The following is a 26,729-nucleotide window of genomic DNA, read 5'->3' as shown; positions in this document are numbered from 1 at the left end:
GATAGAACGAGATAGAGCTCGTTACGTCCTAAGGGCACAAACCGCCTCTTCGCGCGGATATATCCGTCCCTCTCCCTCCTACTCAAAATGCGGCGATCGGGACCGATATTATATAGTGATCTGCGCTACCGAGCGCTGAAGGATCTATCGATCGGCGCGATCTACGAGAGCCAGGGTGGCTGCTGATTCACGGTACTGTATTCCGCGGATGCGCGCCCGCGCGCGAAAGGAGAGGAAAAAGGGTGGTAGCCAACGATAGGATAACCATAGCCCTTGGCAGCCGCGAACATCCGAGTGACATGCTCCTCCGCGAAGTCTAAGATCGTAGCATCCCGCTGCTTGGTAGCTAGCAAGATCATAATCAGCTCACGCCGCTATTTACCCGTTATAAAACAACCTCGTATAGCTGTAATTTTTGCGAGCATTAAAAATCGAAGATCGGAAACGCTGCGAGCTCTCTCAAATTGTTCGATATTATTTCGAAAAGATTCCTGAAGACTCGTATTTCATTAAATATCCTATTTTTAATTATTAAAAACTTGTGAAGCTAAGTAAACAATTTTAAAAGTGTTTAAAAAAATATCATAATATATCGACTAATGTCGTAATCATTTTTACATTTAAACGTAATTTTACACGACTGCATTTTATTGGACGGGTAAACGTCTTGTGCACCTATATCCTTGATAGCGCAGAATATGTCATAAAGAAGAGATATAATATCGGAAGATGACTTTACTACCACCACAAGAATGCACACACACGCTCAAACCTTACAGTCTAGTTATGGGACTGAGATAGGGACTCGCAGAAAGACACGAGTGGAAGCGGAGTGAGATCGCAAATCGAAGGAAGCAAGATCATTCCTATGCACGCGATGTAACGATCGATCACCCATCACCGGCGCCGCGGCAGCGCGATCGCCAGAACCAGATTATGCGATCCTATACCTGCTCTGCTGTCCCCCACACCGCACCGTTCTTTACATCATTTTAGATTAATATACGTGGTCTCAAAGCCAACTAGCACGAATCTATAACATGTACACGTGCGCGAAAATGCATTTCGGGATCTAATTGTCAAATCCATGATAAAATTATTGAAGCAGCATTGTTTTCCTCAAATTATATCATTTTTGCGCCAATAAGTCTTCATATCAAACGCTTATATCATACCATTAAATAATTATAAAAAAAAATAAATTATAACGCATCAAGATAAATTCCGCGTAGATCTTCAACAATTTCTATTTCCGATTAGACGATTAGAGAATATGTTCATACAGAGAAAGATTACGCAATACCGATCGACTGAACCAGTCGCTCGCGTTGCTTGTTCGTCATAATACGAGCCGCTCGCCGGAAACGTTATTTACCATTGTACGACTATAAATAGTGGCAAATCGCCCTCCACCTTCCTCCGATTATCCCAATAGAAGATGCAGATGCAGGCAATCGCTGCGATCGCCCATCGTGGGCGTGGCTGATAAAATTTCATTACTCTACGATACGTAACGTATAAGAGCAGGTTTCGTGTCCGCGTTGAATATCTACGACTGGAATTTCTCGTAACGCGCGATTCGTCGGCAACATTAATAACGGTAACGACGCCGTAATCAAAACCCGTTTGTTAAAAGTAAAAAGCGCAGGTAGTAGACGAGACTAAGAACGGGCCGCTTCGACACAGAACATGGGATAAACGATAAAAAATTTCCGAACTGTCCGTATAAATAAGAAAATACTTATAATATAAAATAAAGCGTATAAATTATTGTTCAAAAACGCGATTAAAGTTGTAATCAAACGTGTATTATACTTTTGCACCACATTCGGAAAATATGGACACAATTTTGAGACAAAAAATAGAAATACCTTATTTTTACTTAAAAATAGCTGAAATTCACCATTAAAATATTTTCTTTTAGATCATTGAACTTTGTAGTAATTTACTTTTTTCTTTTAAAAATATATATATATTCTCTATTTTATTTTAATTCTAAATTACTTCTAGACTCTGCTGAAATATCGTGACATATCACATATAAAATCGTTAAGAATTAAAAAACATAAGATTTTATCAGTTTCGCAATATATCTACAAAATCAAGTTTTTCAACTTCTCGCGCAGAAAATTCAGCCTACGCTTTCGACAAATTTTTCACGCAAGTCATCCCCTTTTCGGTCGTACCGCGAATTACAACGCATCCTGTATGTAGGGATCTCGTCGCACTGTTTTAATGCCCGGCGGGATGGACGGGATAAATCGCTGATGAGACAGCGGCGGCGAATTGTTCGGTATCGTTTGCTGTACGCGAGGCGAGGTTTCAGTAACATGCTGCCCCACGCTGCTGCCCCCGACGCGCCATGGGTGCAAATCGTTGCCCGACACCCCGTACAAGGAGCCGAATGAGATGAGAGAGAAGATTATACGGTATGAACCAGCAGACAGGGGCATCCTGTCCATCAAGGACGCCTTCTATCTCGCTGGCTCCTCCTCGTGCCTCCTTGCCCTCCCCCAGTCCCTTCGTCACCCGCCTCTTTCGCCCCTCGTGATCATCTGCCTTCCTCGCTCTTCTCTCGTCTGGTCCCTCCCTTCGTCATTCTCCTCTCGCTGCGCAGACACGTCGCAGCAACCTCTACCTCGTATTACTCAAAGGTTATTTCTCTCTCGGCACCGCTCGGCACGCTCCCTTCCTTCATCCGCGGAGGAGATAAACCAGAAGGATATTTCTATGGTTAGTCTATACCGCGTGCGTGCATCTTTTCTAAACTAGAGCGTAACCGGGCCCTATTATCTCTAAGAAACTGAGAAAATGCCCGTCATATTATGTAAAAGAGATTCATTCTCATTTCATCGAGATAAAAATTAACGCTTCGGTCTTTTCTCAATTCAAAATTTCTTTAAAAATCATTATTTAATAATATTTATCTTACATTATGTATATTAGTATAATAAAATATTTCTTGTAAAACATTTTTACTCGTAGTAACCGAGATTTATTTATCGATATCTTATACATTAAAGGTGTGAGGCGAAGAGATATGCATAAACTACATTATTGACGTACACAATTTTTCATATACCGTCGTTTTACTACTTTGCACTTTGCATACTGGTAATCAACCATGTGAGAAATAATAACGCACATTACGCAGGATAATTCCATTATTTGTCGGGTTTAATGGAAAATGATTGACGTATAAACCGCGTCGTATACTTTTGTTTGCTCGACCTATCATTTTAAGCAGAAATACTGCGGACCCGATGTATCGATTACGGATTCGATCCGGTATCGATGTCCATATTACATGGCTTGTAGGAAGAAAACGCTGATCGTGAGAAATGATTGTTCGCAACGCGTCCTGCAAAATTTGTTTGTAGAACAATGATGCGAAACGGTGTGCGCGCGCGATTAGTTTCGCAAGCCGACTCAAATAAATTGGAACAATGATAAAAAATTATGATAATAAAAAATATCTTGTAGAATATATTATATCTAATGTATTCTAATATTTCTCTTGACAAACTCGAACTTATTTATTAAAATTAGATATATCTATAATTCAACTTTTAATTAAAATATTGATGGTATATTAAATCTAATTAAGGATTTCTTTTTAAAGAAAGATCTATTACTTGTTTGCTTACAGCTCTAGTCTCTAGTTAAACAATCAAAACATCTGGTAGCTTTCTACTGGCACTGAGAAAACCATCACAATCGTGTGGTTATAACACAACGTCGCGCGCCGCACGTCGCTCGCCGTAATGTTCATTTTGATGTCTTTCGTCTGCCATCTTGGCAGTAAGAGACGTATTTATAGAACCCCGGGCGCACGGGGATTCCGTATTCCGTCGACGGCGATTGTCAACGATGCGCTCTCAAGTCACGATACTTGAAATTCAGTCCTGAACATACCAATCCACGCGGGCTGACTGAATCATCCCGGGAATATTTTTCACGAATATCTCTTCGTACATTATTAAGCGATGACATGAGCGGCGCCAGGAATATTTTCACGAATATTAGGGCAAGATCTGGGTGATTCCTGATGCTTTCTATACAATAATACTGACTTACGACAATGAAAAGATATGTCTAACTTGATTGCTCTTCTTGTATATTTATTTAAATTTTATCTATTTAATGTGCAATGATAAATAATATACCATATATCCATTCTCACGTTAATATAAAAAAGTGTTATCTTCGGCAATATATAAAAAAAGAAGAGGGAAAGAGGAAAAGATACGCTTCTCCAAATTATTCTATCTTTTGCCCATAAATATCAAAGTTTTCCGAAAAAACAAACGTGAATGTAAAACAAATTGCCATAAATCTCGAATAAATCACATTTGTCACAGAAGTAAAAAGCTAAACGACGGATTTATGGCCATTTCCCTAACATTGCGCAGAGTAAAATCACTTAAAAAGTGAAAGAGACACCTCGAGGCCTGATAATTCCAAGAAAAGAAAGCAACCGGGTTTTTTACATCTATAATAGTTTGATCAACTCGCTGCTGTTCCTTTTACGATCCATCGTCGGTGGAACGACTAGGAGGAGGAGGGAGAAGGTGGCGTAAAACAAACTTCTCGTTTTACATTCATTGCGCGCGGCTCGTTTTTGTAGATAGCGCGAGCGGCATACAGCTTGGAGAAACGCTTAACTTCTATTACTATTCCAGATGCGCTGCTAGGGGGGGGGGGGAACTAGCGAGATGCACACATTCGTGCCATGGATGCACTCGTATCTACCGCGGTCGCATCGAAAGATACAGGTAAAGATAGAAAACGGGGAAAACGCATCGCCGCCCGCGGGGACCGGCAGCTCGACTCGATAACGTCGAATACACGCCGACAAACCGGGAAAATTCACGACGCAATTAGCGCGGCCAGCGGGAGCCTCGATTTAACGTCCATTCGCACCGTTATTATTGTACGTTATTGCCTAATCCTCGTATCCAGGCGCCGATCGTTCGATCGATCGTTCCGATAATTCTCTCGCCGGGGGGAGCGAACTCGAACGACGTTGTTCCCGATTAAAAGTCGAGTGATAAGGGCGCAAACACGAGGCATCTATACTACTTGCTAATATGTATTATACAAGATATCTCACATATTATGTAAGTAAAGGTCTTATTTAATGTGTCTCTCTCTCTCTCTCTCTCTCTCTCTCTCTCTCAGATCTATATATTCTCAATAAATTAAGATTATGCAAATCGTTTTTTGCGTTTTTTTTTTATTACGCGAAATTTAAAAGATGAAGAAATAAGTTTGTTCGGGACAAAGAGCGGACGTATAGGTAACTAGAACTGCATGGAGGAATGGAGAAACGCGCGACGATTGAAACCAACGTCGAAGAAAATGATCGCTAATTACCGTCATCGTTCACAGTCCTGGATCGTGAGCGGTATAGTCGATCGCGGTGTCGAACGCAAATAACGGCGCCGATAAACGGCGGCCGTTTGTCTCGCGACGTAATCCCAGCTATGAGGAAGCAAATAAACCGGAAGGGAAAGGGGTAACGGACAGAGCGACGAGGGACAGCCGGCGCGCGGCGCCGCGGTACGAGGTAAACGGAGGCAATTCGCTTGTGAAACGATGACTAGTTTCGCGATTGGTTCTGCCTGAATTGTAGCGCTTATTTAAACGATTGCGAGCTGGACCTTACGCGTGCTTCATGACCACAATCACAACGATTAGACTACTGTCCGCATGGCGCAACACAGCAATCAATTCTAACGCGCTGAACTTTGCCTGTCATATTCCGCTGCATGACTGCTAAAATACTATTTCATTATATGATGGAGTCATTATATTACGTAAGGTAACTAAACATGAATGAACAGCAATTGACGATAAACGCTCTCAAGCGCCAAAAAGGCATTTGCTGGTTGATCATATATTATAATAGAACAGAATAAAAGAAAGAGAATATGTGTGTGCAAGCATGACGAAAGAAAGCAAACTAAAAAAAATAGCAAATGGGTAAACGTGCAACGATAATTTTAAACGAGAACTAAGTTATACTCTTATTTTCATCGGGAAATTCCGAGCCTTGAAAAAACTTGTGAGAACTAGTTTTATTATATTAAAATTTTATATTTCTATAAAACTTCAATGACACATAGAACGATTCGACTCCGTCTTCCGAACTTCGTTATCTTCGCGAATGTGCGACGTTACATATAATTTCACGAACGAAAAAGAAACTTGCGATAATAACACCGCCCATTAGAGTTTGCCGCGATATCGTTCATTAAAGTATCTAATGAATATTCTCTGGTCTCAATTTACTCTCATAACACCTCGCGTTCATCGCAAACACCTCGACGACAGCTGCGGGAGCTAATAAAAGTCAGACAGTCGCTAATTTACGCGATCGTTTCTGCGCAGGCTAATTCGTCGCGGCGGCGGCAAAAGTCGGCACTCGAAACGCAACCCGATTACGCAATTGCAATCAGCGACAAGGAAGCAACGTGGGCGTGTTGCATCAGTGTGTGCCGCAGTCGTCGTAAAAGTGCGCGTAAAGGTAAACGGCTCGACGAATGTTGTTGAAAAGAAGAAAGAAAAAAGAACGATTGAAAGAGAGACGAAAGGCGTTTTTTACGATCCACATCAGTTTCGGTCGTGAGGCTCGCCGCGATTATCAGCGAGCCGCTCATCTTTCTTAATTTATCAGCGACAGGTGACGGCCTGCAGGCATTCGTTACGATACCGGTCCGTGATACAAAGATGATTTTCGCGGACGGGCTACAACTTGAAATGTGAAAGGGATATGTCGGTCACGCGAACACGTTTCATTCAAGAGCCTTTCCGGTATCGTTGCTTCGTAAAGCGGCCGCGATAAGATTGCCATACGCGAATTTATGCGGCATTAACGGTAGCGTGAAAGCAACAAAGATGCCATCGCATTTTGCGCCGCTTATTAAATAAGATGGCCCTCTTGCTCCGCAAAATGACGTTTGCAAAATAAATGTAAATTAATATTTTCGGTTGAAAAATGTCATGTACAATATAATAATAGAGAGAATTTACTTGTCTTATAATTTACTTATTAATCTCTTATTAAAAATTACTTTAATAACTAATTTATAGTCTGCAGAAAAAATAAATATTTATGATTTAAGTAAATGGCTTCTAAATTATCATTGAGTTTAATAAATCGGCGTCCCAGATTTAGGATTAATTTGTATGATTAACGGATTACGAAAAGCGTTTGCAAGAAACTCTCGCGATGGGCAATTACAAACGATTGCGGTACGATATTTGGCACCGATTGTAACGGAGATAATCGCTCTCGCTTTCGGTCGGAAGTCGTTCTCGCGGGCCAAGATAAGAGGGCTACATCGGTCGCTTGCAAGAGCTGGTCTTAATAATTTCCGAAGAAATCTCCACGCCTTTCTCCTGTCTCCATTTAAGTCGCAGAGCGATGAAGTGGAGCAGGAAGTGCCCTCGCGAAGCCTGAGAACCGTTTACTCGGCAGTTTCCTGTACCGCAACCTCCTACAATTTTCTGTTCGTTGCTAAAATCGTGTGTCTAGTGCGTTTAGATTGCCGGCTCCCTCTTTATTGCTTTCGTCCGCGAAATAATCGATCCCATCTCAAAAGATTACCGATCGCGCCGTATTTTTGTTGCTTTCTTTTGGTATTCGATGCGTTTCTATACGCGATGAGAATATTCGCTAAGTTTTCATTAATTTGTTTAACTTGCAATGCTGATATTTATGTAGGGAAACAATAAAAAAATTTTAATGAGAAAGCCGTAAATATTGTTAACGGTTTAACTTTAAATTGACAAATTCAAGTGAATATCTGCACATAAGAGAACATAAACAAGAATTGCGCTAAAATATGGAAAAAGATTAAGTAATGTTCACACATTCCACTGCGATAATTAATTACGATCAAAGTTTTGCAAGGTGTATCTGAACTTATAACGAATCTATGCAAATCACACTAGCCAATAAAACGTTCACTGCTCCGCGAAGAGATACGCGTGTAATGTTTCTTTATCATACACAAAAAAAAAGAAAAAGAATCGCATGATCAATTTTCATTCGACATCGGTGCCTACGCGACTCCGATTGTGCAAACGACGATCGTGACAATCCGGTGTCACGTGGAAGAAAAGAAGAAACTAGATTCCCGCTCGCGTTACACAATATGCGTGTGCGTCAAATCACGTGGGAACGCGTGAGGTAGGCGAACGCATTGCGTGTCTCTCCTGCATCGCAAAGAAGATACGGTAACCCGTGTTTACCGATCGTATCTGACTCGGCCAATCACTATGAGATACCAGATATTATCTGTAAAATTGGTTATATGAAAATTTCGAACTATGCATAGCTGATTATTAGTTTCACTCTCTAACATCGGTTAACTTTTGGTTTTATTTCAGACGATTATTTATCCCTTCTCAGAATTTTAAAACTAGACAGAGGCAGAGAAGAATAAAATTTTAAAGATATCTTTGACATCATAATTTAATTTTCGACTTCATAAAATAAATTTTCTATTTCTGAATTCTTTCAAGTTTCCCTAAGTCTCCCAGTTTCATAAAATGCATTTTAACATTGAGAAATTCGAACAAAGAAGAACCGTAGTATTTTTTTTTTACTACGACAGAGTGGCTTGCACGGAAGACCACACGAGTCAAAGTTTTTCACTTGGTCGGCGATCAAAGTGGACTTTCAGGTTCTTTGGGATCGAACGAGGAGAAAAGACATCGACCTCGTAACAGAGACGCGCTCAAGATTCCGACGGGGCATAATCTTCTTACGCTACCTTTATCACGATGACGTGCCTGGCCGATGCTGGGACCGCGCGGCAGTACTTACTCTCCAGAGGCTGCTCGCTTTCTCCAATTTGTCATTCGCACGGTGGTGGCGGCGGCGCGCGGCGGCGGGACGATATTGCGATATTAATTAATCTTGCGCACATGCGCGCGCCCTCCATCCTCGCGCCATCGGATGCACGCCGATCTCGCGAGGGGCCCACACGTGCATACGCGCCGCTCACGTTTCACCACGTGAGATAACATCCCGCGAGCAGGTGGAAAGTTCCACATAACACAATCGCGTTACGACCGCGTCCAACGTGGAGCCCGTGCCGTAAATCACACGGAAATGAAAAGCAGCGCCCGCGAAACTAACTCTAAGTCTAACTGTGAAACTGTTACAGATTTTTCTCCCGTAGAAAATGTTTAGCTGAGCATACGTGCAAGTCTGCACGTGTGAAATCGCGTTTCTAGAATTAACTTCCCGAAGAGAGCGTAAATCAGATTTCAAACGATGCTTAACTGACAGGAAACAAAACTTTTTTCGTAGTACAAAACCTATAATTATACGTATAATTTAGTTATAATTTAACGATGAGTTACACTTTCTTATCATTAAATTATAAATGCAATTATACGAGGTTTTGAAAAAAGAGAAACGCAAAAATGAATATTTTCGGCGAGAGCAAGAAGGAAAGCTTCGACTGGTTCTAAAATTAATTGGCGAATAATTAAATTAGTAGAACTCGTCGAGATTGTCGAGATTAAAAACGAGACTTTCTGTTTTACTGATTCTTATCGAAGGCACAATACACAATGTCAAAATGGGACGATTTTCGAGGTCGATCGTGACAGCCGGTGCACGGTGCGCTTTAAGGTATGCATCCGCGCGGCGCGGCCATTCTTAGCGATGCACGTGCATCGGGAGGTTCGCGCGTGTACGCTATGCGCCGACATCACCGTCGGGGCTGAGATAAGATCGGGGACAGGTGGAAAGTCCACGGCTCCCACGCGACCCCCGTGCGTTTGACCATGTTTAAAGCGGCTCGGACCCGGAGAGATTCAACTCGGCTCTCGAAGGATTAGAATTAGGGATCGTTACACACACGCGAAGATCAGTGACGACGCGCGACGCGCGACGACGGTAAAAGGGAACGTGGGAATAACTTCTTACGCTATAACTTAACGTAACAAACTTGATCCTCAAACGCATGTTTATACTAATAGCATATTATCTTTTTAACTTCGTCAGCAAGAAATTTTTCCATGCGTCAAATTAAAAAAAACGCGTTTTTATTTAAAATTAATAATTATATATTTTGCGTGATTAATATAGATGTATATTTGCAACAACATGTATGGACCTTATGTATTTGATAATAGATTCATTACCTCTGACTAAAATAAATTATTTCTCCTGCAGTTACTCTGCCGTTATCCGGGGAGCCTCCCTTCCTCCTCCTCTCTTGTTTTTCCCGTTTTCTTTCTCGTTTCTTCACGGAGCACTCGCGTAACGTTCACTCGCGAAAATACGGTTATACAATCGCAATTTACGCGCGCACTAATTACCCGAATACTTTTCATCCTAATACCGCGTGTTGTGCAATTACACGATGTGAATCAAACCGAGTTAATGACTAATTAGAACATGACAGGTGCGTTTAAAAATATACAATCGGAGTTTACTGTTACACGCGTTTATTATACAAATGCGTAAATCCCGTGAGATGATGCATTACATTAACGATCAACGTATCACGGCTTTCGGTTACCTCATCTCGACAAGTCGTTAATCGCGGGAGCTAATTAATTACGTAGGCTAATACTCGCTAATTGTAGCGAATAACCACGTGAACATCTCTTTAGCCACTTGCCACGATCGCGTCTCGAGAGGTAATGCGACGATACACGGAGCTGGGAGCAGCCGAGCGCTGCCTGCCGGGTCGAGTCTCACTGTACAAATGATAGCCCGGCGACCTTCTTGTGTAAACACAACAACGTGCCGTACCTATACGCCGCGCAAAAACAACGTACGCGCCACGCGCCAGCCAGCCAGTTCTTCCACGAAATATTTCATGCATCAAAATGAATGAAGTTTGAAATCTATTCTTCGCGTATCAAGTTACTTTTGCTCGAACGGCCTATTACTGCACGTTAAAAATCTGACGTAATTCAGATAATAAAATTAATTCCTTCCTTTCGAAAAAGTATATCTGTGTAAATTAATATTAATATTCACATACTTGTGTAACGGTAATTAGCCAATTTTGATCGTTAATACGGAAACTGTAATAATCTAAATATTTTCGTATTAGAAATTTCTCTAATTAGGTAATCTCCAAATCCAACAAGGCATCGCACAATCTTCTTCTCTTTGTAGAATAATGATAAGTAATTTATATAATTTTTATATAAAATAGATTCTTTTATGAAGAAATACAAAATAATCTTTTAACGATATTCTATATCATACTATTCGTTAAGTTTTTATGAATATAAAATATGTACAATTTTTTCTACTCCTTTTCAATGATTAAAATTAATGTAAAAATGGCGACGTGCGTATCGAACAACAAACGGGATCGAAGTCTTGAAGAATTGGAAACCGTTTCTCATCAAACGGAAGCTTTTTGCCCGATCTTAAAAAAAAGTCATCTGTGTCATCGAGATATCCGTAAGAAATCGATATCTTCTCGTTCACGTAACTCGATCTTATACTTCAGCACCGTTCGATCTACCATCGCGCTCCGTTTTTAATTATTCCCACGCTAATGAACAAGTTTTATAGCATCATACGTACATTATTTGTATTTCTATAAGACTTACACGATTAAGAATTTAATTATCTTATACACAATTCGCGAAAAATAAATCGCTAACGTAATACAATTCATTATTATGAACTAATTATTTTATGCATCAGAAGTTAATAGAAAGATGGTATTAAATTATTTTTTTATCACATCGAATACCAATAGAAACTGTACGATTAAAATATTTTAAATATATTACGCACAAACGAAATTTTTTTTTGTTACAGCTATATGAAACAATCTTGCTTATAATAAATGACTTGAAAAGCTTTCGACAAGTTTCATTATTATTGGCACAAACTGCAAAAAACCTTGTCTATTCTTTCGCTTGTCAAAGCATCGAACGACGGATCCGCACAGTTTTTTCGGACCTATTCCAAGGGGTCAAAACAGACGGACTCTTTCGTTTCTCGGTATCCGCTTCTTTACTCTGCTTTTCGCAGTTATATGGAAGGACCATGACGAGCTCGATCGTCAAGCGCTTCATTGACAATTTCGGTCGCGTCGGTCGTGTCATAAAACGGAGAACAACAAAATCCCGAAGCCGTACGCTTTCTTGCCTGCATTACGGTACACGGGCGAGCAGCGACGCGCCGTCTGATATTGTCGCGAGCGAGGGAACGACGATCGGCCGCACGTTAACGGAGAGCGGAAAAGGAGAGAGAAGGAGAGAGATCGCGTCCGAATGAATGGCGAGGTATCGATACGAAATATATATCGGTTATACCACCGAGTACGCCTCCACCATTCTCCTTTCTCCCTCCCTGCCCACTCCTTTTTATTCCTACGCTCCTTCCACGGCCCACTTGGTCGACAGGACTACGGCGACTACGCACCGCGTGTGCGCGCGCGCGCCCGTATAAATAAACGGTCCATACATTATTTATAAATCGCTTATGCACCAACGGCAAGGTCAGATAAGATCTGAGACCTGCCGCGAGAGGGATACGCCCGGTGGAACATACACGCGGGGCTTTTACAATCTTCGCGGAGTGACCTATCGTCAAGTCGGGTCTCCCCCGGGTCCGCGACGACGAACGAGGAAGCCTTAGGAACGAGGTCAAAGATGCGGAGGGATCGGTATACGAGAGGCCGGACATGGACGCGATATCGAGACTTGGACTTTCGGATCGACTGTAATAGATAACTACAAAGAATACGAGAGTTAAAAAATTAGGTAATAGTGCAAAGATCGTCAAAGACTGAATTAGTCAGATTGTTATACTTTCAAAATGATAAGATTTCCGCGATTGAAGATCAAGTTTCCTACAAAAAATATCTCAGCAAAATTTCAGTGAGAATATAGTAATGAAAAGTTGTCATTTTAGGTGCTGTATAAAGTATATAAACATTTAAAATGTATGCGCAAAATATCGTGATGATATATCGTTGTTATATACAACGTATCGCGACGAAGGAGCGAGAGAGAGAGAGAGAGAGAGAGAGAGAGAGAGAGAGAGAGGACGAAGCGAAGCATCGAGAGAACAAGATATGTTATGCCGACTCGATCGCAGATAATCATCCTCCGCGCACCGCACCGCGGTCGAACTTGATCGACTTATAAATCGGTATTCGCATACCACGGCGCTTGCATACAGTTGCGGCAACTCCTACCTGATGAGATGAGTTATCCAATCGTGCTAGGCATAAACATGCGATTATACGAGGCAGCCCGCGGCTGTTACACCAATTGTAAAGAAACGCAAGAAATTACCCGGACTATAGAGAGCGTCCATTAAATATAATGCAGACTAGAGACAATACGTTATAAGATCGGGACTAATTAGCATTGAATAGACTAATTATCGAGACTTATAAGTTATAACTGAATAGAGGTATATCATAACTGGATTGCAGAATTTCGTAGCGAATATAATTAAAGTAGCGTTATTTTAAAAGCGGATAGAAAGGAAGAGAAGAGAAGATGGAAAGCACATCTATATTTCGATGCAGCCTGATAAAATACCTAATCTACCCTATATAGAAATAAACTAGATTATCTCTAACTAGATTAGAGATTATCAAACTACTCAATACCGAAATCGAGTCTCGCCTGCCGAAACGAAGCGTGGTGCGACAGCGACCTAATGGTCGCTCGGTCATAACGATCGCAAATTATCCGTCCGATTTCAACCGGGCACCCCGGCTGGGCCCCTCTCTCAGATCGGTAAGCAATATCTCATAGAGCAGCCGACTTGTGTTTAGCCTATCGCGAAGTGGATGTCCTTGCCGTGACCGTGAGGCTAATTGCACGAGGTGGTCAGCACGAGGACGCGAACGTTGAGAGAGGATAAATAGTTGATAGTGGTGGTGGTGGTGGTTGTGGTGGTGACGACGACGCGAAAGAGAAGACAAAATATCACGCTGATCTCGAGGAGGATGTCGCCCGAAGAACGGCAAACAGCTCTCCGGCCGTTTCATTTTGTTCACGGCCCCACCATCCATCACATCCCAGCTTCCCTCCTCTCTAAAGGACGCCTTAGCGCGCGATCCTGAACGCGAGACGTTCGTTTATAAGCCTCGTCGAAAAGATGGATGACGAAGAGTATTAAGTTTTTGTCTCTTCTAATGCTTTTTCTATACGTTGCGCAACGCGTATCACCGCTGCGCGAGAGGATCGCGAGCGGAAACTGATGCGACTAGATGCCCGTACGTGTATATGTATACGAAAAAAGGAAAGAACTTTTCTAAACTAAATATTCTCGGAAGTATTTATTAAATTTTTACGTAAAGTTTATCACGCATTGTGCTAAATCAACTTGGTAAAAGTATAACAACAATAATTAGTAAATATATATCATATATTCGCCAAAAGATTACTGTGTTAATGTTTTAATACTTAATATTGCAGTTTTCGATTTATATGCAAATAAATTCATAAGGAAACAGTTTATGGTATAAAAATTATTTCAATTATACGCTGATTACATGGCGGGTTGAACAACGGATCGAAACGCGATTTTTATCGTTTACAAATTGCGGGAAAGTGCGGCATACTTTTCAAAATGAACCGCTCGAAAGATCACCGCGCAATCGTCGTGACATCGACAACGAGACAACGCGAGATAGAAAGTTAGAAGTTAATTTGATGTCACTGGCGTCCACAAAGAGCACTCGAAAGAGTTCCCTTCTCGGCCGCTTTCTCGTTTCCTCTCGTAACGCAAACGCACAGATATCTCTTCTAATCTATGTACGATGGCGATCCGTCCGCCGCGCTGCGGAAAAACGATCGAGTATCGACCGTATAGGGTCTGTAATTTGAGAGAGAAGGATATCCCGGGTCGGAGCCGGGAATCGTAGACAAGATTTCTCGGGTGGAGCAAGAAGAGACCCCCATCTCTCCGCGAGCAAAAGAGAGACGGTCAGGTGAGTATCCCCTGCCACGGCCGATACTCCGCGAAGACGTAGATACGCGGAAATCGCGCGCTACCGAGAACGAGAATTTCTCGTTAAGAGAAACTCCGTAAATGTAAAGTCCGACCGGCGCGGCGGAGATCGCTCATTCAAGTAGACACACAGATTTTCTCGGAACTTTCAAGAACTCGTGGAGAAACGACGTAAGTATACGCCTCTTTCTTACTTGATTTCGAATTCGAAAGAAAGACGATAGAGAAAATGTGTCACATCATTTTATTGTTTAGCGAGCATAAACATTCACGATATTCCATTTAGCAAAAAACTGAAAGATTTCTTAAGAAAAATGCTATTAGAAAATACGTCTTAAATATATTTAGTTAAAACTGCAAATACGTCGAAACTGTTATCACATAACTATATAAGACTTCTAGATTTTCGTCAGAAATTGAATATCGTAACGTGAAAAGATACACAACGCGAATATATGATAAATATATAGAAATAAATGTACAAATCATTGGAATGTGTTATCAATGGTAAAAAATATTCATAAATTGTGTCAATATGTCTTAACAAAAACTTGATAGATAGGTTTCATAATTGTATCTCTTATGATTCTCGGACATTTGGAAGCGGCCGATGAAATTGGATTCGATTCATCAACCTCTGGTTAAATGGTCTACGAGCGAATATGGGTGGCTTTCAAGCGCGATAACGCTCGAACGGAGCTCAATAAGAGCGGCCGAAGGCTTTATCGCTCATTGAAATTAATGATACCCGACGTGGTCTCGTCGACGATAGTGGCGCATTTTTCTTACGTTCTGACAGGTGATTACGCCGGTGAAATCTCAGAGTAATTGTTTACAGCACGCTTATTAAATATACACGGTGTCTCAGAACCAGCCTCCCAATTATAAATATAGATTTAGTACAGATTACGGAGAGACAGAGAATTACAGTTGAAACTAAAAATGATGGCAGTTGCTTCGATACCTGCTTCAAAGCTATGTCTTTTTCGTTTACTTCTCGATTTACTTGACATTAGATAAATGCCATCAGGTAAATTTCAAAAAATGCGCTTTTCAATTCTCAGAGAAAGATATTCCGCGATTATTTCCGACGAAACATTAACAATAGGTCTTTTCCGGCGATCAGCATAAAAACCTAACGCGTAAGATCGCGTCGATCCCGGACGGGTGATCCCGCGCGTCCAAGTTTTCAATGAAGCCCTTATAAAGGTAGAGCGCGTACAACGGCTTCTATGGACGAAGCCGGCGAAGGTTGCGCGAGGAAAAAGCTCCGATTCGATGAAAAGAAGGAGAATACGCCTCTCTCTCTCTCTCTCTCTCTCTCTCTCTCTCTCTCTCTCTCTCTCTCTCTCTCTCTCTCTCTCTCTCTCTCTCTCTCTCTCTCTCTCTCTCTCTCTCTCTCTCTTTCCCGTACCGAACTCGATTAATCGGCCGGGGGCTATCCGATCGAGGATGAATGCACCGTAAGGCAGCGGCCCACCTGATCGTCACTGCCTCCATTCACTAGGAACAATCTACAGGCAATTTCATTTAGCGTCATCGCGACAGGGCCCCTCTCTCTCTCTCTCTCTCTCTTTCTATTGCACCTTTTCTGCTGTACGTATCGTATACCGTTACAACTGGTTACCCATCTTTGCAACTTTCTGCCTTTTTACAGCAGCGCGTTAAGAATGGCGATGGTCACTCTCGGTTCGTCGTCGAATCACGATCACGAGATTATCTTTGCGTTGAAAAGGAAGATAAACATTATCATAAAATCAATGTCGCAATCATCGTCGTAGTCTCTTTTTATTTGTTTGTTACGACGGCGTCAATTTCGATCTTCTAATGCTAATTTATACGCGTTTTGCTATATAACGAAACATTCAAATTTAGATAGTCAAATATACCCGCGGTCATTGAATGAAGTAAATTTATCCGAAAAATCCGCATACCGTCGTTAATTCTTATATACATTAAGCTTTATTAAATGCTTAATCAATGCTTTGTGTGTCATTAATCTGGTACGTAATTTATTATTACTAAAATAGAAATAGGTGCTATCGTGTTACGGTATATGCGCACCGACATTTGTCAAATAGAACGTGAAAGTAGCGAATAAACGCAGCTTGACAGAAAGAAAAGAGTGATGGAGCAGCTTGTGCCTAAGTAATAGCGATTTATCGCGCCCTTCCATCCCGGTGTAAAACGAGCTGCGTACATAGAGATATTTGCTTTATCGCCGCCACGGTGTTTCCGCTTGTAATTTAAACGGCGGTCCTCAAAGCCGCACAGTTCCGAAGGCGAGAAACAAATATCGAGATCAACCGAGCGATACGTCATACATATACCACGGGACATAACAGTACTTCGCTCATATAGCTTACGTAGTCGTGAGCCAACTAAATATGCTAACAATGGACAGGTTATGCATGTGGAACGGATGAAGTTTCGACCGACCGGCACGCAAGGCCAGAATAAACTACGAAATAGTCGGTGCGTGCATCGCGAATAGAATCGTAAAACCACAAAAAATATCGATTTTTTAAATTGAAACATGCAGAACTCTGCAATTCCGTTTATGGGTACATCGCACATTTTCCTCTTTTAATATGTAGATAACAATATTGTGTAAAAAAACATAATTAAATTAATTAAAGGTATATATCATTAAAATTTTTTTCAAAAAGTCTTTAAAACAAAGCATAAAAAACAGACCGAAATAGACAAGTTTCACAAACAAATAAATTACGAGATAATTAATATTAACCGTGTAAAATTGCTATTTAAAATTAAAGTTTTACGTCAAGATGCTTTTTCGATAAAAAGTTCTCGACAAGCCAGAACTTCTTATCGCGCGACGACGCCCGCGCGACGACTGCATACCGATGCTTCTTCAAAGCCCGAAACCGTGTGATTTTAACACCATATAAATTCGCAGCGGCAACTATTATGTGAGTAACGCGTAACAATATATTCAAGCCTGTATATCTTGATTACGATAACGCATTTTGCCTAACGTGCACTTCATGCTTAAATCTCCGCGTTTACAAATTTCAACGGTTACCCCTCGCAGGAAGTCTTTCGGCGGATTCGTGTCAGATAAAGTCTGTCGCGCGAGTTAAAAAATCTTTGATAAATTCGATATTTTACATATAATCTAGAAGTTATTGATAAAAAAGAATTATTAAACAAACAAACACTTCTCGTATCGCGCTATACATATATGGAAAGAATTACATGTATGTAAAATAAATAGAGATTATCAAAAGAGATTACTAATAAATAAAACTTCTTTTCGGCATTGTACAACACGATGGTATTTTCTGTGAAGCAGCAAGTACGATGGAAATCTTCATTCGTTTGTATTAATAATTTCTGGCGACCATGACAAAAGCAGACGCTTTTGAAGAGAAATTTATATTCAGCAAGCACGCGAGTATATCCATGCTATCTCGTACCGTACGTATTGTACGTGTACGTAGATATAATCGTGAAATCGTAAATATCACGAGGAATGTTTCGAGTCGTGTCGAATCACCGAATATCTCTCTTACTCAATTTATAATGTCGTACATTTGAAAATATGACTTCTCAATAACAATTGTCTACATTCACATTTATCATTTATGTTACAGTGATTCTATAAACATCTGTCGTGGATATTCAGTTTTAGAAAAAAAAACAGCAAAATTAAAAAACGGTTGAAAAAATTAAATACCTAATTAAAATTAAGGAACGGGATGAGAAAGAGAGAGACACTCAAATGCTAGAAATAAATACACAAAAATAACGTGAATCGCATCAACAATCCACAGAAGATACTATATCGAGATCTCGCATCTGCGCATGCAACTGATAGCGTACTATCTTCGTCCATCGAGGGATAAATCGTCGTCGAGAGTGATCATTTTCGAATAACCGTTATTACAATCACGCAGATCTTGCGCGCACATACAGACTGAAATGAATAGCCTCCAATTTCAAAGATTCGTTTTACCTGTTTTTTTAGTCAGACTTCGGCATCTTAAGCCATCAGGCTTATAAAGGCCAGGTCTTCGTAAAGGTCGTAGTAGCCGTGTAGCGTTAATATTTTATTTGACTCTAATTAAGAGACCACCAAGTGAATATTCTCTTAACAATATTAATTAAAGCAATAAAGAGAACTTTTTGTTTCGCATTTAATTACCAATTATCCATTTACGGAAAAAAGAACCTCGCAGCGAAAATTATGAGAGGAAAAAATTCGGTCTCTCGAACCAAAGTGGGAAACCTGATTACGCGTAAAAATGTATACGAACAACAAACCGAGAACTATAGCTCGGCCACGGACTGGAATGTTAATTCGCGTGACCCTCTTTACTTGTTTACGTCGCATGAAAAAGAAGTTTTCGTAATCGAGTTTTGTAATAAACAAGGTAAAGAGATGTTAATGGTAAACATTCCACTACGAGATCCACTACTCCAATGCAATATATAGAGTTCATATCTCGTTTCAAAGGGTATACGCATCGCATGTTCCGTTATTCTTATCTCCTGACGTATCAAAAGTTTTACTTCGCATTTTCATAATTGATAAATATTTATCCCCTTTTAATGTGGTACAATCATTTTCACGGTATACAATAGCTGGTCAGCGCGAAAAATATTCGCGAACGTGTGCGCGGCAATAACGTTCGTGACTCGATTGACGATAATTAATGGTTTTTCCATTTCACGTGACTCCGGCGTAGGAGTTATCTCCGCACGCTAATCGCTAAAAGCAACCAGCCGTCCGATTTCATTGGAAAGTGAAAAATTCCATTCTGAGCTATTAAATCCGCATCGGTTCCTCGGCTCGAGCGATAGATATTGGCTGATGCACGCGGCCGCCGCCGCGCGACGCGCCGCGGTGAGATCTCATCAACGAGACAGAGCGGATAAAGGGAAGAACCCATCAGGAAGAACGAAAAAAGTCGCCACCGACACGCCGATGTCGGTTGTGTAATAGCGCGCGTTAATTGCCATCAATCCAATCGGGGAATCCGGAATTTCTCCTCGATCGCGTAACCGCGCTGTTAATTAAGTATCGCGTGCGTGCGTCGATCGAGTCACGAGAATGCCACAGGGTTACTAAATTGGAAAACAAAGTTGCTGCGTGCGCTTATGTAAAGAAACAATTTTTCGAGTACAAAGTTCAAAGATCGCGCAAAAGTGACAGCGATTAACCCATCCGCATTAACCTGGGCGTTGCCAAATGCAACACTATTTTATTAATTATCTCTATACCTTCCTAAATGTGCATTGCGGCATATGTTTCTTTCTTACGCGAGTAAATTAATAAAAATTCATCGAATTTAACGTATAAAATCTTGAAAGTAAATAATAATATATTTTCTGATTAAAATTTATCTGAGATATCAAATTATCAAAAGTTAAAGTAGATAAAAAAAAGTGTATTCGCAAAGTCAGGAAACTTGATAGCAAGTGAAGATATTCTGGCACTGCAAAAGCCAGAAGGAAGCCCGAGGTACCGTAAGACGTCACGGAATCGTTTCACCGGATCAAAATTTAAGGTACGTCCCAACCGCGCGTCTCAAGCTCTCTCACCCCAGGAAATTATTTCTCGAAGGCACTTACGAAGGCGCTCACGAAGAAGTAATCGGGCTCTGAAAATACTAAGTTGCACGCCGATAATGGCCGGTCACGAGCGAGCATGGCCCAAGGGTCTCTTTAGTCAAGAACGAGAACGTACATATACACGCGTAATAAGACCGATTTCTTTTGTTAATCGTATTTTCTATCGTGCGGTACGATTGTATATTCTCGCATTGCCCGCTGAAATTAGATCTTACGATATATGTATACGAATGAGATAGGTCTGGAAATATCTCCTTGAGAGACGAATGAAAATCACCTCTTTTCCTCCTACTTTACCGCAGAGAGACACGAAATCTCACGGAGCGATTTACGTAATTTTACGGCAGGTTTTCAAGCCAGCGAATAAAACAATATAATATCTAAGCGTCGATTTCCTTCTCTCTTTCTCTCCGTCAGTCCGTCTATCGCGGTTTACCGAAACCAGATTACCGCAGGAGGACCGTACTACGACCAACGGGTAAAGAAATATTGCGTCGCGTATATGCATACGTTGTTCGCGGTTACGCGCGGGAGAGACGGAGAGAGACGGCCCGCGCGAAAGGGGGGGGGAAGCGAGACGGGGAGAATAAACCGATACAGAGATACCGCATCCACGAGGAAGCCGACAGGCCAACAACTCTCGGAGGGGGCCTTCTTCTCTCTCGTAGGGGTGCTGGAGGAAGAGATGGCTGGAATGCACCGAGAACAGGTCGCAAGGCTGCCGACATTCCGAAATTTCGCAACGCGGCGCGCGGCGCGAGGACCCATCAGGGGATAAACAGCCGTGTATCGGCGAACGCTGTGAACGCGCGCGCGAACAAATTTAATCTGCCAATTTTATTCCGAAATATGCAAAAATGATAATTCATCGCGAGATTAAACCAGAGTTGACGGAGTAACGGTTAAACTTTGATTTAGTCAATATATGTTAAGAATTGTGTGTGTGTTAATGGCTTAATATAATAAAAATAAAATAAATACAAACAGTATTTATCCCATTTTTAATTCAATGATCCTGTAAGATCGTCAACATGAAATTTTATAATGACGAAGAAGAAAAAAAGATCAAACTTACATTACACGAATATACTAAAAACGTAATTTTGCGCGAACGATAATCCCTCGCGTCATTATAACTTTAGTTAAAAGATAGCACAATTAACTTCGACAATTAATGAAGCATTAAAACGAACGGTAAAGCAGTGACCGGGTGTATAAAAAAGCAATTTCACGTACGGAACAAAACATATATGCATTTACGAAGTGACAACGATTCCAGTATCGCGATCTCCTTCTATCCTCGATACCGTATAGCGCAAATTGATTTTTAATGTCCTTATATTACATTTCCTTTCTTCTCTCTCTATTTCTCCTCTCTCTCTCTCTCTCCATCTCTCCCTATCTCCCTATCTCTCTCTCTCCCCCACGATTGTCGCGAGCCCGTTCAACGATCGCTGAAGATCCCGCCGTAAATAAAAGTTATACGAGACGAAAAAAGCAGAACTATAAAGATTCCTTTCTCGTTCTGACGCACACTCGCGCATCGGGAGATGTATTTGTATTTCTCGATCGTGACGCAGCACTTTCAAATTCAAGAAGCAAGACCATCTTTATTTCTATACTTTATTCCACAGAGCTAGATCAAGTATTTAAGTCTCTACGAAAAGTGTGTAATATATATTAATTACGTATATTAATATACTTTCGTTTTCGGTTATAACGCGCAATATACAATGCAATCATTATAAATCCTTTTACGCAATGTATTTTAATAAATTTTATGTTTATATTAAAATTAATTTGCATCGATATATATCATTCCGACAAATTAATATTTGATGTACAAGAGTCAACAGAGACTGTTACTTATTTTTTAAGCGTTACGTTCGTTCTTCATCATATTTTTATTAGAAAATAGATATTTCTTTAAAAAAGCATATAAATTTTCAAATAGTAAGAATCAAAAACAATGCGATTTTATCTTATCGAGTTCGAATTTTGATGTCGTAGACAAATAAAATTAATTTTTACATATAAATAATAATAATACATATAACGACACAAAGTCCAACGTTCTAAAATCATGTTTGACTCAATATTGGCTTTATCCATACGTGGTTAAAGAGATCACTAATGGTCTTGCTTCTTTTATACGCGCATAGACTAAATTCACGTGCGACGACGTTAAGGGAAGCCGGCTCCAAAATTTTCTTTTGCTCTCAAGCACGTTCTTTTAACACGCCAGATTTTATAACACGCTTACTTAAGACGTGCCCTTAAATTGCCGCGTAATTGTCGCTCGTTATACGCGTATGATTAACCGTCGTAAAAAACGCGGGTTTACGAAGTAAACGCGAGATCGAAAGAGCGGTCTAGATATTAAATCGCTGCGAAAAAAAAAGCGTACGCGACGCGGCAAACAGCGTACAGCGGCATGACTCTCAACATAATTGTCAAACGGTAATCGCTATCGCAACATGCAAATTCACGCGAAATTTTGCAATTGTCATTTCGTCTGAAATCTCTATCTCACCGATGTATCCATTCAATGCCGGAACGTTCGTTCGTTCGTTTCGAAGTTTACGCACGATACCGCACGTACGGATTACGTAATAATAATATGTGTCACGAGTCACGACGGCCGTGCTCGCGGCGCTGAAACGTCGCGATCGAACGAACCAACATTTTCACCTACATATCGATCTGGAAAGGTGCGGCGCGACAGCGCTAGGTAAAGTTAACGAACCGCGACCGTCGCGATGCCAAACGAGCCGGAAGATCGGACGTCGTCGTCGTCGTTTTGAAGGACAAGCGAGCGAAACGTGCGTTCGCGTTCGCGAGGCGATTTGCGAACGACGCGACGGCCGCCGCGACAGATCTTGCGTAACGTCCGACGTCCCGACAGCGGCCAGGACCTCCGTTCCTTCGCTCCGCTCGTCCTCGATCTCGAGAAGGAATTCGAGGGTGAGCGAGAAGGAGGGAGAGACGAGTCAGTCAGGCGCACGAGCACGAGGAAAGGAGAGAAGACCCGTGGGGAGATCACATCGGAAGAGCGATACGGAGAGAAACGCGGAGAGGCATTTATCGCGCGTCTTATTAGAACGCAAACGTAGGGACCGAGGAACGCGTATAGCAGAGCATACAACATTGAGACAAGATATACATATATTAATTAATTTGAGATTAATATCTCATACGCAGTCAATATCGCGAGATAAATCTTGATAAAAAATTTATGAAAACAATTAATCCCTCTAACTTATAAAATAATTATTGAATCAAGTTATTAAATTTTGTTGTAAATAAAGTCACACAGAATCAGAATACTTTTAATAAAGGATTTATAAAAAGTTCTTCTTAGATCCTCGAAAAGCGTTATCGAAGCTAATGATATACGTGCGTGTATTCGAGTAACACCAACAAGCATTTCTTTTCGCGAGTCGAGGAATTTTGCCCTCGACTTCGCCAAACGCGATGAATCTTTCGGTCCAATATATTCATACGATAACATTCAACTACAATTACGCGTATATAGTTACGTAAGCGGGAGAAAGAGAGAAGGCAGAGGGGAGCGCGGTAGCGAACGAGGAGTCGAAAAGAGCGTGGAAGAGGGATCGCAAGGGGGGAGGGGGACGGGAGATGGAAGGATGAGTCCATCTCTCTCAAGCAAAACTCACCCTGTTGCATTCCAGAGCCTCCGCGCTGTGCTCCTCCTTCTGCTTGAAGCAGCTGCTGCACTTGCTCTTGTTGAATATGTTCGGCGCGAACTTCCTGCACTCGGCGCCGGTGCCGCGGACGCCGCCGCCGCCGCCCGCCGTGCCACCCGACATCGCGACACGCGCGAATTAACCGCGATCGCAGCCGAGGCACGGCATCGCCAGCTCCTTCCTCTTCCTCTTTCCTCCCTTTCACCGTCTCACCCTCGCCGCGGTTTTCTTCTCCCCGGTTCCGAGCCCCGTCGCGTCGGGAACCGCTACTTCCAGGAAGTGTTTACTCCGGCTTGCTCCCGCGCCGAGTGTCACTTTCACGCCTGTCCAGGGTCACGCACGCACGGCTCCTTTTCGAGAGAGGCGACGCGTGGCACCTTCGTCTCGAGTCGCCGCGAATCGCCGTCGTGCGAAGCTCCCTTTACGGGATCGCGGACGGGGCCGAGGTCGTTGACGCGCGTCGACGAACGCGCGCGCGCGAGAGAGAGAGAGAGATTCGCCGCCAGCTGTTCCCGGCGAGAACGTCACCCGCGCCGCGACGTCCGGCCGAGCGGAGTCCACCGCGCTCTCGAGAAATCGCCCGCACACACTCCGCGAATATTCTGCGATCGGGAGAAAACTGCGATAGCGTACAGAGGTCCGAACGAAGAGGGAACAATTCGCTCACTCGCGGTCGCGCTCCCGCGAGCGAGCGCAGCGCAGCCGCGGTATATGCACACCCGCGCGGACAACACACTCCTCGTCGACTGTCGGTGCGATCCGGTCGAAACCCTCGCCTCACTCTCAGTCGCCAGCGCCTCGCGGCTCGCGGCTCGCTCTCCTAACCCCCCACTCTCGCCGCGCGCGCCCCTCTCGCACGTATCCCCCGTCGGCGTCGATCGACGCGGCGCGGCGCGGCGCGGCTCCCGCTCCCTGCTCCTCGTCTCCTCGCTGCTCCGTTCTCTCGACAGTCTCGACGCACTCCCGCGCGGAGCACGTGGATTCACGGCATTTACGCCGTCGCCCCGAATCCACTCTCGTCCGTCGATCGTCACGCGAGTCAACCGCTACCGACCGCCGCCGTCGGGGATTCGAAAACATGTCGCTTCGCCGCGCGCAGACGCGGAACGGGCGCGCACGTGTGCCCACGTTCGCACGGTACGCGTAACGGCTCGCGGCGCACTTCGGAGCGCTCGAAATATATCGGCGCGGCGCTCGCGGATTTGTCGCGCGGGGACGACGGGAAGGGAAGACCCCCGCGAACCTGATCGTATCACCTCGGCGCGACGCGTATATCCCAACGCCGGCGAGCGATTCTGCGTTTCGTTCGCACGCTCCGAATGTCACCCGCGCGTAATCCCGATCTCGGAGTAGGAACGCGCGCGCGCGCGCGCGCGCACTCACTCGCTCGCTCGCGAGGGACGAGGATCGACGACACAACGCACACGACGACGGGCGCGAAATCCCGACGGCGACGTGACACACACGGCGCGTCTCACGCGCAATACGCACCTCGCGCGAACGTCCATCCGCGATCTCGCACCGTTTAATTCTTCCATCATACGCGCGCACCGCCGACTCTCGCCTCGCCTCTCGCCCGGCCGACCGCGGAACACCCTGCGCGCCGCGCGCCGCGTCCCTACGCGCAACCGCGAATGTAGTCCCCCCTGCCGCCGCGCCGTCTATCGCCGCGCGCGCCACGCCGAGGCCCGCCGAGATCGCCCGAACTTACACGACTATCGACGTCCCGCGCCGAGCGCGACCGCTCGCTCGAGAATCCGAGCGACGACGAATTATAAACTGCCGTTATAAATAATAACTACCGTTCATTTCGGTTCTCTTCGGTATTTTCTATGCCGTCTTTTTCCTTTTTCACGCATTTCGTTTTACGCTGAAACGCAAAATGCAAGTGGAAAGCGCGAACGAGACGTATGTTGTACAAGTGGATCGATCACGTATCCTCTCGCGTCGTCTCGTTCGTACTTTCCGTGCACGTTTCTCTCTCCCTTTTTCCCTTTTTGAAGTTACGAGGATATATCTTCGATACCGAATGCGAAAGGAAATGCAAGGAAACAGACTTACGCGCTTCTTTGCCGATCGCGATAGAAGCTCGCGGGAATCTCTTGGAAAAGCGAACGAGGCGTAACGCGCGCTCGACGATGAACGGTCTACCCTGTTCGTGCGTTGAAAAATATGGCGTAAAGATACGAGATGCGATTGATGCCTGAAGATGGCACGTCCGATCGATCAATTTTTTGAAAAATAATTTTTCATTCTGGAAACGAAATAATTCCGATCGGATCGGAGTCTATAATCCGTAAAATTCCGTAATACGTGTCCAGAAAAAAGTCATGAAAAATATCAATTTAAATAAATAATTTGGACGATTTAATTAAAAGCTAAAAACAGTGACCGAAATCGAAATATAAATATTAATTGTGACTGAAATATTTGTTTCGTAAAAGAGTGAT

The 26,729-nt window shown here is 42.9% G+C and overlaps 1 protein-coding gene across 4 annotated transcripts in view; it reads right to left on the bottom strand.

Moving 5' to 3' along the window:
* Osp (myosin phosphatase Rho interacting protein outspread) overlaps positions 1 to 25,905 on the bottom strand; it is a 176,032-nt gene extending 150,127 nt beyond the window's left edge. The window contains exon 1 of one of the 4 annotated variants that reach the window (XM_077425528.1): positions 24,250 to 25,905. In XM_077425528.1, the coding sequence (XP_077281654.1) occupies positions 24,250 to 24,402 (153 nt within the window). In that variant the 5' untranslated portion in view covers positions 24,403 to 25,905. The remainder of the gene's footprint in view (positions 1 to 24,249) is intronic. The other 3 variants (XM_077425527.1, XM_077425526.1, XM_077425525.1) reach the window with 3 other exon arrangements.
* Positions 25,906 to 26,729: the final 824 nt, after the last annotated feature.

Source organism: Temnothorax americanus, unplaced genomic scaffold (assembly GCF_048541705.1).
Source record: "Temnothorax americanus isolate GAGA-0224 unplaced genomic scaffold, ASM4854170v1 Scaffold9, whole genome shotgun sequence".
Taxonomy (NCBI): domain Eukaryota; kingdom Metazoa; phylum Arthropoda; class Insecta; order Hymenoptera; family Formicidae; genus Temnothorax; species Temnothorax americanus.
This window is presented reverse-complemented; position numbering and strand designations above follow the sequence as displayed.